General features: G+C 56.9%; 5 protein-coding genes across 5 annotated transcripts; 3 read left to right on the forward strand and 2 right to left on the reverse strand.

The window, feature by feature from the left end:
- Positions 1-3,766: 3,766 nt before the first annotated feature.
- PHYSODRAFT_261090 (putative GH30 glucocerebrosidase/glucosylceramidase precursor) lies at positions 3,767-5,797 on the forward strand (the record flags this gene model as incomplete). Its single annotated transcript, XM_009538724.1, has 1 exon — positions 3,767-5,797. The coding sequence occupies one exon, from the start codon at positions 3,767-3,769 to the stop codon at positions 5,795-5,797; it is 2,031 nt and encodes a 676-aa protein (XP_009537019.1).
- Positions 5,798-6,153: 356 nt separating this feature from the next.
- Positions 6,154-7,515, reverse strand: PHYSODRAFT_528260 (hypothetical protein; the record flags this gene model as incomplete). Its single annotated transcript, XM_009538725.1, has 1 exon — positions 6,154-7,515. The coding sequence occupies one exon, from the start codon at positions 7,513-7,515 to the stop codon at positions 6,154-6,156; it is 1,362 nt and encodes a 453-aa protein (XP_009537020.1).
- A 783-nt stretch (positions 7,516-8,298) lies between these two features.
- On the forward strand, positions 8,299-9,216 carry PHYSODRAFT_565400 (hypothetical protein; the record flags this gene model as incomplete). Its single annotated transcript, XM_009538726.1, has 1 exon — positions 8,299-9,216. The coding sequence occupies one exon, from the start codon at positions 8,299-8,301 to the stop codon at positions 9,214-9,216; it is 918 nt and encodes a 305-aa protein (XP_009537021.1).
- An 86-nt stretch (positions 9,217-9,302) lies between these two features.
- On the reverse strand, positions 9,303-11,205 carry PHYSODRAFT_550321 (hypothetical protein; the record flags this gene model as incomplete). Its single annotated transcript, XM_009538727.1, has 1 exon — positions 9,303-11,205. One exon carries the CDS (start codon positions 11,203-11,205, stop codon positions 9,349-9,351), a length of 1,857 nt encoding a protein of 618 aa, XP_009537022.1. The 3' UTR covers positions 9,303-9,348.
- A 259-nt stretch (positions 11,206-11,464) lies between these two features.
- Positions 11,465-12,742, forward strand: PHYSODRAFT_550322 (hypothetical protein; the record flags this gene model as incomplete). Its single annotated transcript, XM_009538728.1, has 5 exons — positions 11,465-11,497; positions 11,578-11,737; positions 11,818-12,323; positions 12,401-12,438; positions 12,520-12,742. 5 exons carry the CDS (start codon positions 11,465-11,467, stop codon positions 12,617-12,619), a joined length of 837 nt encoding a protein of 278 aa, XP_009537023.1. The 3' UTR covers positions 12,620-12,742.
- Between the last annotated feature and the right edge of the window lie 3 nt (positions 12,743-12,745).

A 12,745-nucleotide genomic window follows, 5' to 3' on the forward strand; every position in this document is an offset into this window, starting at 1 on the left:
ATATGGACGGAGTGGCCTACCACGAGCGCCTCAACGACACGCACTTCATTGACCAGAACCGCTTCATGCTGGCCACGGAGAGCTGCAACTGCCCTGGCGTTGCCTACGGAGACGCTGCATGGTTCCGCGCGCAGCGTTACGGCCACGACATTATGACGGACCTCAACAACCACGTCGTTGGCTGGGTCGACTGGAACCTGCTGCTTGACCACAAGGGCGGCCCCAATCACCAAGGCAACAACTGTGACGCCCCCATTATTCTGACCGAGGACGGCAAGGACTTCAGCATCCAGCCTATGTACTACTTCATCCAGCACTTCTCCAAGTACATTCCCGTTGGTTCGCGCCGCGTCAAGACCCAAGTGGCCGTTCGGTTCGAGAAGCCCGGAGATGCTCAGCTCATGTGGGCCTACCGCACAGAACTCGCAGCGTGCGATGGCAGCGCTCGCCAGACGATTCAGAGGGTCAATGACAGCAAGATCCAAGTGACAGGAACCAAGTTTTGCTTGGGCATGGTAGACGCGATGTGGCAGGGCAAGGAGATCCAATTGGAGGAGTGTCAGTACCCGCTGCAGAAGGCGTGGACCTTCGAGGAGGAGACTGACCGCATCCGCGTCGGAGACTTCTGCTTGTCGCTCAACCACGGATCCACGGCCAACGGCGTCCGCATCACGGCAGACCGTTGCGAGGCTGAGGTCGTGCCGCACCAGCAGTGGACGTTCAACGAGGAGGACGGCACGCTACGCTCTCGGGCCTCAACTAGTGACCAGTGCGTGACCGGCGGCTACTCGTTCGTGCAGGCGACTGCGTTCGTGACGCCCGAGGACCGCAAGGTGCTCGTGGTGCTCAACGAGAATACGGAGGACGCCAACTTTGAGGTTCAGGTCGGCGACATGGCTCTCGAGACCACGATCCCGAAGGGCGCCATCCGCACGTTCACTTGGATGTAAGGCACCCGTCGACGACTTATATATGCATGTCCAGATGCGAAATGGTGCGTGACACCCGACTCTATACGACTACGACTACGAACACCACCCAAGGCAGTGCCTTGGCATAGAGCAAAACTACTAGAGTACAACAATATATTCGACCTAGATGCTAGCATCAATCCATCCTTGGTACATTTTCGCGCTTGATTGGAGCTAAGTTGGTCATGAGGTGTCTATTACTAGGGCTACGCTTAGGCTGGGATAGCAATTTTACGGGAGCAACCAGGCTTTTGACACCAAATAGTATGCTCTGTCTGGAGGGGCACGGTGGTCTGATCGTCTCACGACTACCAACGACATTGGAGTACTTCGCCAACATCCGGGGGCATATCACGACAATCAAAGAGGAATCCGACCGCTACCACGGTCGCTGGAAGTTCAACTATCCACCGCTTTGTTTGCCTAGCAAGTGATAAGAAGCGCTATGAATCCAGACGGCTTCGTGAGCGATACCTTTATGAAAATTCTGGCGGATTATATAAGTTTTTAGTATTGTGCTTTGCAAACGTTTTGTCGTTTTGACTTGGAGTTCTCCTCGAGTTATAATAAATCTCGATTTAATAAAACGGGGTCAAAGAAAGGGACAGATCGATCTATTTAGGCCGGCTAATAACTCGACCTACGCCAATCGAAATCAGGGCTCGAGGTCGACCTGCTGGTGGATTTGAGTAGAACAAGGTCGATCTACGGTAAATCGATCCTTTTTGCGTTTTCAAAAGCGTAATTCGAGGTCGATCTAAGTAAATCGAGATCGTCCATGCTACCCCCTCTGATTTGTGCCCTGATTTGTGGACCGGCCTACCTCGATCTAGGCCATAAAACGGGGCGACATTTTATCTGCAAAGCCAATAAATGCAGCATCTTAGCATGTCTTGTCATTTTCGGGTCCTGAATTTGTGGGCGTCGCAAGATGTGCAACACTGCTATCATATCTGTCAATATGTTGGTACACTTGGTAGCGTGGCCACATCTTCTAGTCGACGAGACGCGCGTCACAGACACCCCTACCAACTTGAAAACTAGTCGTTCGCAGCGGTCGTGGCGTTAGAGTGGTCTTGCGTGCTGAAGTTGATGTTGCCGCGCTAGCCGTGCGACTGCCTTTTTGTGTCAGAACCACTAGCCATAGGATTCGAGCGTCATCTCGTCCTTGCCAGTCGTTCCGGTGGCAAAGCACAAATTAGTTGTCACGGCCAGAACTTACCCCGTCAAAGTGCTGATCTACGCCACAGAGGGACACTATAAACGCCTCGCTGGTCGGGGGATATTCTAGTGTGTTGAACATTGGTTCAGTGTCCACGAATTTGGTTTGAGATCATTACATTAATGCCATGGTTTGAGGAAACAGCAGAATGTTTAAGCATTTTGCTGTACTTACAAGTACTTGACGCTTCGAGAGGAAAAACTATTCCCCATAGTACGGTTCATAGCACATGATTTTTCCGATGCTGTATACAAATACTGCTTTGAGAAAACTATCTAACAAGTAACTTGCAGTTTGGCGAGTAGCGAAAACGAATGGTGGATGATTCAACCTTTCATTCGTTGTTTTTCACCATTAGCTCGTTGCGCTTCTGACAATTCTTCTTTCATGTCACTGAAACGTAATCCCGTGCAAGTCGTCCTCTACATTGTCAATATATAAGTCGTCTCCGCCAATGCATGAAACGCACAATACTACCTAGATTGAGTGTCGCTTCTATCTTATACTACGTAGTTGCATTTAAATTTTTCATTAAAAACAATTGCCCGCGCGTATCTTTCAATGCACTAGTTTCGCACGTGCAGCAGTTCATATCTTGGCAAGGAGACAGGAAAAGGTTTGCATCAACGTTTGCGCTTTCCTAGTCGCCAGGGGGCCTTGGTGGTGGTATTACGGCAATCGTTGTAGCTCGCGAGGCAGGAAGCGTGTAGATAGGTAGGTACGGCATCACCAATCTGAGCGGGTAGGCCGAATTCGAAATGCGGAAGTCATGTTCAGTTGATCACGATTGATGTTTAGCTCGACTGGGACAGAAAGTGATAGTGACTCAGTTACCAGCTTCAGTAACCGGGTCACCAAGAGAAAGACAGATAGTGACACGGGACCACGAATACCGGCCTCAGCTACCGGCTTCAGTTACCGAGGTGCTGCCTAGCAGCATGACCCATCGGCCACTGCTATCCCAGTATAAGCCCAGGTACGATTTACATGATCTTCTTCCGACAGCCAAGAAACACGATTACGAGGAATACGACGGAAGCCCAACCGATGATCTCAACGTTCCGATCAAACCTGAGCTTACGGCTCATAGAGGCTACTTCATGCCGATTGCTGCATGATGACAAATACTTAAGTACACGCGATATTTGTTGACTTGCACGCTGCAACTTTACGGCAGCCTGACGTCCCAGTGTTGAAACTCAGGTGCTTCACATCCGATATCCAAACATGAGTCGTCTTGCGTGGGGTATTAAAAGATAAAGGTGTTCCACCGGCAACATCATTTTGCTCAATGACTGCAGGTTGGGGGCCTTCTGCTACTTTTGATGTGCTCGGTTGGCGTGCAAGCCTTCACTAAAGCAGCTTTCAAGGGAGACTGGGATGCTTGCATCGGTGTGAGTGTCTTCAACCGTGAAATGTTTAAACAAATATAGCTACATTACTCGGTATTGACAGGGTATGCAAACAAAGGAGGGTTTGAGAACAATTTTTTGCGATCTTCGCAAGCAGCCAGCGTTGCCCAGTATCCAATTCGCCTCGAGGTTGCCAAGCGGATTGAGACTGAGTTTGAAGCATGGCGTCCCGGTCGGAGCCCACTGCGTACGGCACGAGCTCGCTTGCGAGTGACGAGCGGCTGAGCGCTCGCGCTGCTGCTCGACGCAAGTGGATCAAGTGGGGGCTCATTGGCGCGTCCACGGGCATCATCGCCGGTGGGCTGTTGGTGCTGGGCTTCTCCACTTCTGGGTCGCACTCGGCGGCCTCGACTGTGGCCACTGCGACGCCTGACGAGGGCGACGTCACGTGCTTCCAGAGCTCGTACGTGGCCAATGTGACCAACATGATGCAGCCGATCCAGGGTCTCAAGTGGCAGAAGGGTGGAGAGAAGAACGTCAAGTCGTTCATCGCCGTGGACCTGGACACCAAGTTCCAGGAGATCATGGGCTTCGGAGGTGCCTTCACGGAGGCGGCGGCGCTGCAGTTCCAGAAGCTGTCGCTGGAGAAGCAGGAGGAGGTTCTGACGCTCTACTTCGACAAGGAGAAGGGCAGCGCCTACAGCTTCGGCCGCGTGCCCATGGGTTCGTGCGACTTCTCGGTGGCGTCCTACAGCTTTGCTGAGACGGTGGACGACATGGATCTGGTGGACTTTGATGTGGACGTGACGCACGACATGGAGACCATGATCCCGTTCATCAAGCGCGCGCTGGAGCGCCGCCCCGACATGAAGCTGTTCTTGGCGCCTTGGAGCCCTCCGGCCTGGATGAAGCGGTCGAGCTCGGAGTACAACGCCAGCATGCTGGGATCGTTGAAGCCCGTTGGACTGAGAGACGACATGCGTGCACCATGGGCACTCTACTTCTCCAAGTTCATCACGGCCTACAAAAAGCACGGCATCCCGTTCTGGGGTCTCTCGCCGCAGAATGAGCCGGAGTTTGCGGCGCCGTGGGAGGCTTGTGCTTATGATCCTGAGTATGAGGCTGAATTTATCGGCGAGTACTTGGGGCCCGTTCTGGACCGTGATCACCCGGACCTCACGCTCATGGTCTTTGACCACAACCGCAACAATGTACACCACTGGGCGGAGGTGATCTACAACCACCCCACTGCCAGCAAGTACGTCGACGGTATGGCCTTCCACTGGTACGAGGACGGCGGTGAGCGCTACATGGACGGCGTGGACTACCCTGAGCACCTGAACGACACGCATTACGTGGACCAGAACCGCTTCATGCTGGCGTCTGAAAGCTGCAACTGTCCCGGTGTTGCAGTCGGGCAGGACGCGTGGTTCCGAGCCCAGCGCTACGGCCACGACATTCTGTCGGATCTCAACAATCACGTTGCGGGCTGGGTTGACTGGAACTTGCTGCTGGACCACACCGGTGGCCCCAACCACAAGGGCAATCTTTGCGATGCCCCGATCATCTTGACCAAAGACGGCTCGGACTTCAAGATCCAGCCCATGTACTACTTCATCCAGCACTTCTCTCGGTTTATCCCAGTCGGCTCGCGTCGCGTGAACGTGCAAGTTGCTGCTCACTTCGAGAAGCCTGGTGATGCGCAGCTGTACGTGGACTACCAGTCTTCCCTCGCAACGTGCGATGGTAGCTCTCGCCAGACGCTTCACAGGACGGATGATAACAAGGTGCAGGTGACGAACACGCCATTCTGCTTGAACCTGGTGCCAACCGCAAGTGAAGGCCACGAAGTCCGACTGGGTGAGTGCCGATGGATGCAGCAGACTTGGACGTTCGAGGAGGACACGCAACGCATTCGTATCGACGATATCTGTCTGTCTCTGAGCCGTGGATCGACGGAGGATGGTGTGCGTGTCACTGCGGACAAGTGCGAGGATGAGGTGGTGCCCCACCAGCAGTGGACGTTCAACGCTGAAGACGGCACGCTGCGCTCGCTCGCGTCAGCGACTGACCAGTGCGTGACGACGGGCTACTCGTTCGTCCAGGCGACTGCGTTTGTGACGCCCGATAACCGCAAGGTGCTGGTGGTGATGAACGAGAACACGGAGACGGCTGAATTCCAAGTGCAGGTGGGCGACGACGTGCTGGACACGTCGGTTCTGTCTGGTGCTATCCGCACGTTTGTCTGGTAAGACACGTCAAGGCGAAGATGACATTGCTTTCATTCGGCTGTTATTCCAACAACAGTACAAGATAAATTGCTTAGGTGAAGATTGCTTCAAGATCGCCCTGAAGCAGCAAGTGTGAATGCAGTAGACAATGACGGCAAAAGCATGCGAGCTTTATATTGACTGAGGTGCGCGTACAATGCGCATGATTCATAACTGCAGACTAGCCTAAGCGAGGTAGCGTCTCCAACACAAGAGACGACACCTACGAATGAATGTGTGCGATCCCCACCCACTCGGCACAAGAGTGCAACTCAAGCTCTGCATCCACCGGGAGTCAAGCATTTGCAACTGCATCTGCGGCTTCCCGGTTAGCATAACTAGTACTCTTCGCCGAGCTCCTCCTCCTCGCCCTCGCCCTCAGCGGTCTCGGCCGACACCTCCTCGTAGTCCTTCTCCAGAGCCGCAAGATCCTCACGAGCCTCCGAGAACTCACCTTCCTCCATACCCTCACCGACGTACCAGTGCACGAACGCACGCTTGGCGTACATCAGGTCGAACTTGTGGTCGATGCGCGAGAACACCTCGGCGATGGCGCTCGTGTTGGAGATCATGCACACGGCGCGCTGCACGCGGGCCAGATCACCGCCAGGCACCACCGTCGGCGGCTGGTAGTTGATGCCGCACTTGAAGCCCGTCGGACACCAGTCCACGAACTGGATCGTGCGCTTCGTCTTGATGGTGGCCACGGCCGCGTTCACGTCCTTGGGGACGACGTCGCCGCGGTACATCAGACACGCCGCCATGTACTTGCCGTGGCGAGGGTCGCACTTGGCCATCATGGACGCCGGCTCGAACGCGCTGTTGGTGATCTCGGCCACCGACAGCTGCTCGTGGTACGCCTTCTCGGCCGAGATCACGGGCGCGTACGAGCTCAGCATGAAGTGGATGCGCGGGTACGGCACCAGGTTCGTTTGGAACTCGGTCACATCGACGTTCAGCGCACCGTCGAAGCGCAGCGACGCCGTCAGCGACGAGATCACCTGCGCGATCAGGCGGTTCAGGTTCGTGTACGTCGGGCGCTCGATGTCCAGCGAGCGGCGGCAAATGTCGTAGATGGCCTCGTTGTCCAGCATCACGGCGACATCAGTGTGCTCCAGCAGCGAGTGCGTGGACAGCACCGAGTTGTACGGCTCCACGACGGCCGTCGACACCTGCGGCGACGGGTAGATGGTGAAGCCGAGCTTACTCTTGCGGCCGTAGTCGACGGACAGACGCTCGAGCAGCAGAGCACCCAGACCCGAGCCGGTGCCGCCGCCCACGGCGTTGAAGACCAGGAAACCCTGCAGACCCGTGCAGTTATCGGCCAGCTTACGGATGCGGTCGAGCACCAGGTCGACGATCTCCTTGCCGATGGTATAGTGGCCACGCGCGTAGTTGTTGGCGGCGTCCTCCTTGCCGGAGATGATCTGCTCCGGGTGGTAGAGCTGGCGGTACGTGCCGGTGCGCACTTCGTCGCAGACGCTGGGCTCCAGGTCGACGAGCACGGCGCGAGGCACGTGCTTGCCGGCGCCGGTCTCGGAGAAGAAGGTGTTGAAGGCGTCGTCTCCGCCGCCGATGGTCTTGTCGCTGGGCATTTGGCCGTCGGGCTGGATGCCGTGCTCGAGGCAGTAGAGCTCCCAGCAGGCGTTACCAGCCTGGATGCCGCCCTGGCCGAGGTGGATGGAGATGACTTCACGCATCTTGAGATGGAAGAGTAGAGAGAGTGGGAAGAGGGGGTTGGTTGGTGGTTGGTTGCTTGAGGCTTGCGGACAAGAAGGAGATGCAGAGGGCTGGGAAGACGAGGAAGCTGGGTGATGAAGCTTACTCGAAGTCCGGGGAGCGGGCTGCTTGACTCGACTTGTCTTGGTGCTGGCGAATTCGCGAATGAAGGCCGAGGCGTGTGTGGGGCTGCCGCGACTCTCCGTCAAGCGTCGCGGTAATTTACGGGAAGATACGCGAACTTGCTTTAGATTACTTGCAGAAAAGACTTGTTTTCTGTATGGGACATGGCTACACTTTTCTCGCCCGTAACGGTCGAGAGTTCATGCGTCGCCGACCTCTGCGCCTGTAAGCAGCGCAAGACGAGCGCATTGGAGCGGAGGGGGGGGGGGGCAGAGGAGGAGATAGCCGAGCGTCATAGTTTGCTCTGCTGTCCCACAGCCAGAATGCGGTCGTCGGAGAAATGCCGTTGAGAAGCCGCAACTTTCTCGTTGGCAGCTGCGGGCTAGAGTACACCGGAGCGTTTCACCATGGGCTTCTCGGTGATAATTTTGAGAGAAGCAACCTCGTCGCATGCTGCTCTACCCCCCCCCCCCCCCCCCACAGGTAGTGCTGCGGTGGTGACGAGCACAAGCTCTCTCGGTTGAGTTGAAGCTCGAACAGAGTGATGGTCAACTTCAACATCGCTAAGCTGATGTGCACCACCTCAAAGCTTCAGTGACCGGTCACAAAACCGGATCAATCCACCCACACAGCCTGCAACCATGGAGCGCTACGACCGCGGCGACGTCTTGGGCGAAGGTACCTTCGGTATCGTGTACGCCGCCGTGCAGAAGAGCACGGGGCGGCGCGTGGCCATCAAGCAGTTTAAGCGCGGCAAGTTCAAGGACGGTGTGGACTTCACGGCTCTGCGCGAGGTGAAGCTGCAGGCGGAGCTCAAGCACGTGAACGTCGTGGAGCTGCTCGATGTGTTCGTGGCCAACGACACCATGAACGTGGTGTTCGAGCTGCTGCCGAGCAACCTGGATGACGTCATCAAGGACAAGGCCGTGGTGCTCACCGCCGCGGACATCAAGACGTACATGCAGATGCTGCTCAAGGGGATCGCCTACTGCCACGACCACTACGTGCTGCACCGCGATCTCAAGCCCGAGAACTTGCTGATCGGGCCCGACGGCCAGGTCAAGATTGGAGATTTCGGTCTCGCTAGGGTCTACGGCAGCCCGAACCGCAACATGACGTCCATGGTCTGCACTATCTGGTACCGGCCGCCGGAGCTGCTCTTCGGAGCGAGAGAGTACAGCGGCTCCGTGGACATGTGGGGCGCTGGCTGTATCTTCGCGGAGCTCATGCTGCGCATGCCGTATCTCACGGGGATGAACGAGCTGGACCAGCTCGGAAAGATCTTCCACGCGCTCGGTACGCCAACGGAGGACGAGTGGCCGGGAGTCAGCTCGCTGGCCAACTTTGTCGAGTTCACGTCGAGCACGGCACCGCCACTGGCGTCGATCTTCTCGGCTGCGTCGGAGGATGCATTGGATCTGTTGGCCAAGCTGCTGAAGTATAACCCGGCGGAGCGGATCACTGCTGCGGAGGCCTTGAAGCACCCGTACTTCAGCAATTCGCCAGCCCCCACGCCGGTCGAGAAGCTGCCGTCGACCCCTGCGCCGCCTCAAGCATGAAGAGCTCAACGCAATGCTGGAGGGGGGGATCTGCTGCCTACTGCATTCGCGAGCGAAAAAATAAAATTTCGTGTATGAACAACACTCCGACTGCAAATATGTATTAGTGAATCATGACTACGACTGGCTACTTTACCATGAAGCGTACTGCTGAACCTGCGCACGCGGGCCGTTTCCAGGCTCCTTCACTTCGACCTGGTCAGCTACGACACGGCAGAGCATGGCTTGCGCGCTCACGTTGCAGAGCGTGACAAGGCGGTCCAGAAACACATCCGAGGCCACCACGAGCGCGTACAGGCTGTCCGGGATTGCAGCGTCAGGGAACACGATGTTCCAGGCAGCAGTGAGCACAGTAAGCGCTCCCGACGGAATCGGAGGTGCCGTGAGTGTGCACAAAAAGACACCGAGGAAAGTAGTGAGCATGGCAGTAGTTGACTGCGCACCAGCGACACCAGCGACATCAGCCATGAAGTGCACCAGCACAGCCAGATAGATGGCCGTTCCAGGCATGTGCAGCGACGTCCCCACAGATAGCACGAAGTGCATGATGGGGCACGGGACTTCCCGGGTGGTTTCCGTACACTGCAGACTCAGCGGCATCGTAGCCATGGACGACGAGCAGCCGAGGCTGTACACGTACGCCGGTAGCATTTGGCGCATGAAGCGGAAAGGGTTGCGCCGAGTGACCACCACGAAAACTGCTGGAACTATCACCAGCATGTGCACTAGGACACTCACGGCCAACACTGCAACAACCACCAAAACCAGGCGAAGCGGATGGTCAGATACCGAGTCTTCCAACGACTTGGCTAGAGAGCCTGCAAGCAGACTTAGCACCGCAAAGGGCGTGAACCGTAGGATCCAGTGGACCATGTGCACAAGCGTCTCGTTCACCTCACGGGAAAACTCCAGCAGCGGGTTGAGATTCGTCGGTCCGTGGAAACTGTACGCGATCGTAGCTCCGAGCGGCAGCGAAAAGGCAGCGATACTGAGCAACGTATTTGAGATGAAGGCAGCCATGATGTTGTCGGGCACGACTTGGTCGATGATGCTCAGTACGTTGTCCGACAGCGACGAGTTTGTTCCTGTCAGCGCCTCATTGCGCACGAGCGCGCTGTTGACGTCGGCCAGGGCAAACTGCGATGTACCAGTAACCTCTGTCGCCGAGCAGGTCACGGCGCCCTTCTCGTCTGCCGCCAGGTACTTGCCGTTGCCACACTGAATGCCGAAAATGGGGTCCGTGGTGGATATCGACTCCTCATTCTGGTACGAGGTGAACACCGAGTGCATGATGACACCCGTCAGCATTCCCTGCAGAATAGCAGCAATGATCGACACAAGCAGGACTAGCGTCACGCGAAGTCCGACTCGCTTACCCAAGCCTCTACTCGTGATGTCCGCCGTGGCAACCACGAGGTTGACGAGCACCATGGGCACCACCACACACTGCACCGCTCGCACGAAGAGGTTGCCTGGTGTCATGACCCACTCTGCCACTGTCGGGTCAACGTCGAAGTGCTTGAGCAGCACACCCACGGCGCTGCCGACGACGATCGCCACAATGACGAGCAGCATGCTGCGCTTCGACGCGCGGCCGTACGCCGGCGAAGCTGCAACTGCGAAGCCCGAGAAAGGCAGGCTGGGGTCGTGTGCGGGCGTGCGGAAGTGTCGGAACGCGGCGTCGGGTGACTCGGACGCGTCGTCCTGAGCGGCTGGGGGCGGCAGCATCGAGTTGGGTCTCCCTCCTGCCATGCCGCCGCTCTGGTCGTTGGCGGCCGACGTGAAGTTCGTGCGTAGTGTGGCCGAGTAGGGAGGCGCTGGCCGTCCGGTGGCGTAGCCGCCGCGGCCGCCGTAGAAGAAGGAGGACCCGGTCTCGCTCGAGAAGCCGGAGACCGGGCTCATGAGGCTGGGAGCCGACATCTCGCTGTTGGCGCCGTCCTTGACGATGCTGCGGTCGAACATGGCGAAGTCGGCCTTGTGCTGCGCCATCGTGGCCCGCCGCTTCAGGTGCAGATGCTACTGTAACACTTCGTCAAATGCGGTCGAGTAGCTCAACTCTATTGCGCGCGTCCAGCACAGCAAGAAATAGCGCCGACAAGACAAGAAAAGAGCGGGCGTCACCATCTGAGCAACAACAGGCGGTACAGTGTACCTTTCTGAGAAGACGTACCGTACGGGTACGCTGTACCAAATGCTTCAAAATGTTGGTGGAGGAGGCGCAGTGTATCATTGCCAGACCGGAGCAGCTATGAGTCGCCCCGAGCACATCTCGCCGCCCGAGGTGCGTGCTGCCGGCCCGACCTGGAGCCAATTGCATCGGCCTTTGCGCTAACTCTATGCGTTTATTCTCTGTGGCGGCAGCTTTTCTACGATGAGAAGGAGGCGGCCAAGTACAACTCGAGTTCGCGCATCGTCAAGGTGCAGCAGGAGCTGTCGTACCGCGCCATCGAGCTGCTGAACCTGCCTGAGGGCAAGGAGGCCTTCATCCTGGACGTTGGCTGCGGTAGCGGCCTCAGTGGAGGTCCGTTAGCTACGAATTGCAGAGGGTTTAGCCATCTACGCGGAGTTTTAGCTAAGCTTTTGTCTGGTTGTTTGCTGCAGTGGCGCTGGAGGAGCACGGCCACGCCTGGGTCGGCGTGGACATCAGCAAAGACATGCTGGACATCGCCTCGGAGCGTGACAGTAGTGGCGACGTGTTCCTGCAGGACATGGGCGGAGGCCTGCCCTTCCGTCCCGGAGTTTTCGACGGCTGCATCAGCATTTCCGCCGTGCAGTGGCTGTGCTACTCGGACAAGAAGGAACACACGGCTCGCAAGCGCCTTACGCGCTTCTTCACGTCGCTGTACACCTGTCTGAAGGCCGGTAGCCGCGCCGTGCTGCAGCTGTACCCGGAAACGCCTGAGCAGATGGAGGAGATCTCCGGCACGGCCATGCGCTGCGGCTTCTCAGGCGGTCTCGTCATTGACTTCCCCAACAGTGCCAAGGCCAAGAAGTTCTACCTGTGTCTGTTCGCTGGGTACTCGGATCACCAGCAGGTGCCGCAGGGACTTGGCACGGGAGCCACCGCTGGACAGATCGCCTACGAAGGACGCGCTAGGAACCAGCGTGTAAGCTGCTTGGTATATTTGCGCTGTTGCTCACGTTGGAGATTAGCTAACATTCGACTGTTATTGTTGATCCTCAGCAACGTCGTGGCAAGGGTCGCGAGGCTATCAAGGCCAAGTACGTTGCTGCTCGCTTCTTGTCCGATGAAGGAGAACCGTTCGCTTACCGTTCGATCTTTTCTGTTCGTTGATTTTCCAGGGACTGGGTGATGGCCAAGAAGGAGCGCTACCGCAAGCAGGGCAAGAAGGTCAAGGCCGACAGCAAGTTCACGGGCAGAAAGCGTCCGGGCAAATTCTAAGGCTTTGGTTAATAGCTACGCATGTGCACAAGATTCAGTAGCGCTTCGATCCTCAGGTGCCTCAAGCCAGCATGCTAGCGGTAGGCATCTGCACAGAGTGCTGGGTATATATTACATTCATCGAAT

The sequence above is a fragment of the Phytophthora sojae genome (genome assembly GCF_000149755.1).
Source record: "Phytophthora sojae unplaced genomic scaffold PHYSOscaffold_12, whole genome shotgun sequence".
NCBI lineage: Eukaryota > Oomycota > Peronosporomycetes > Peronosporales > Peronosporaceae > Phytophthora > Phytophthora sojae.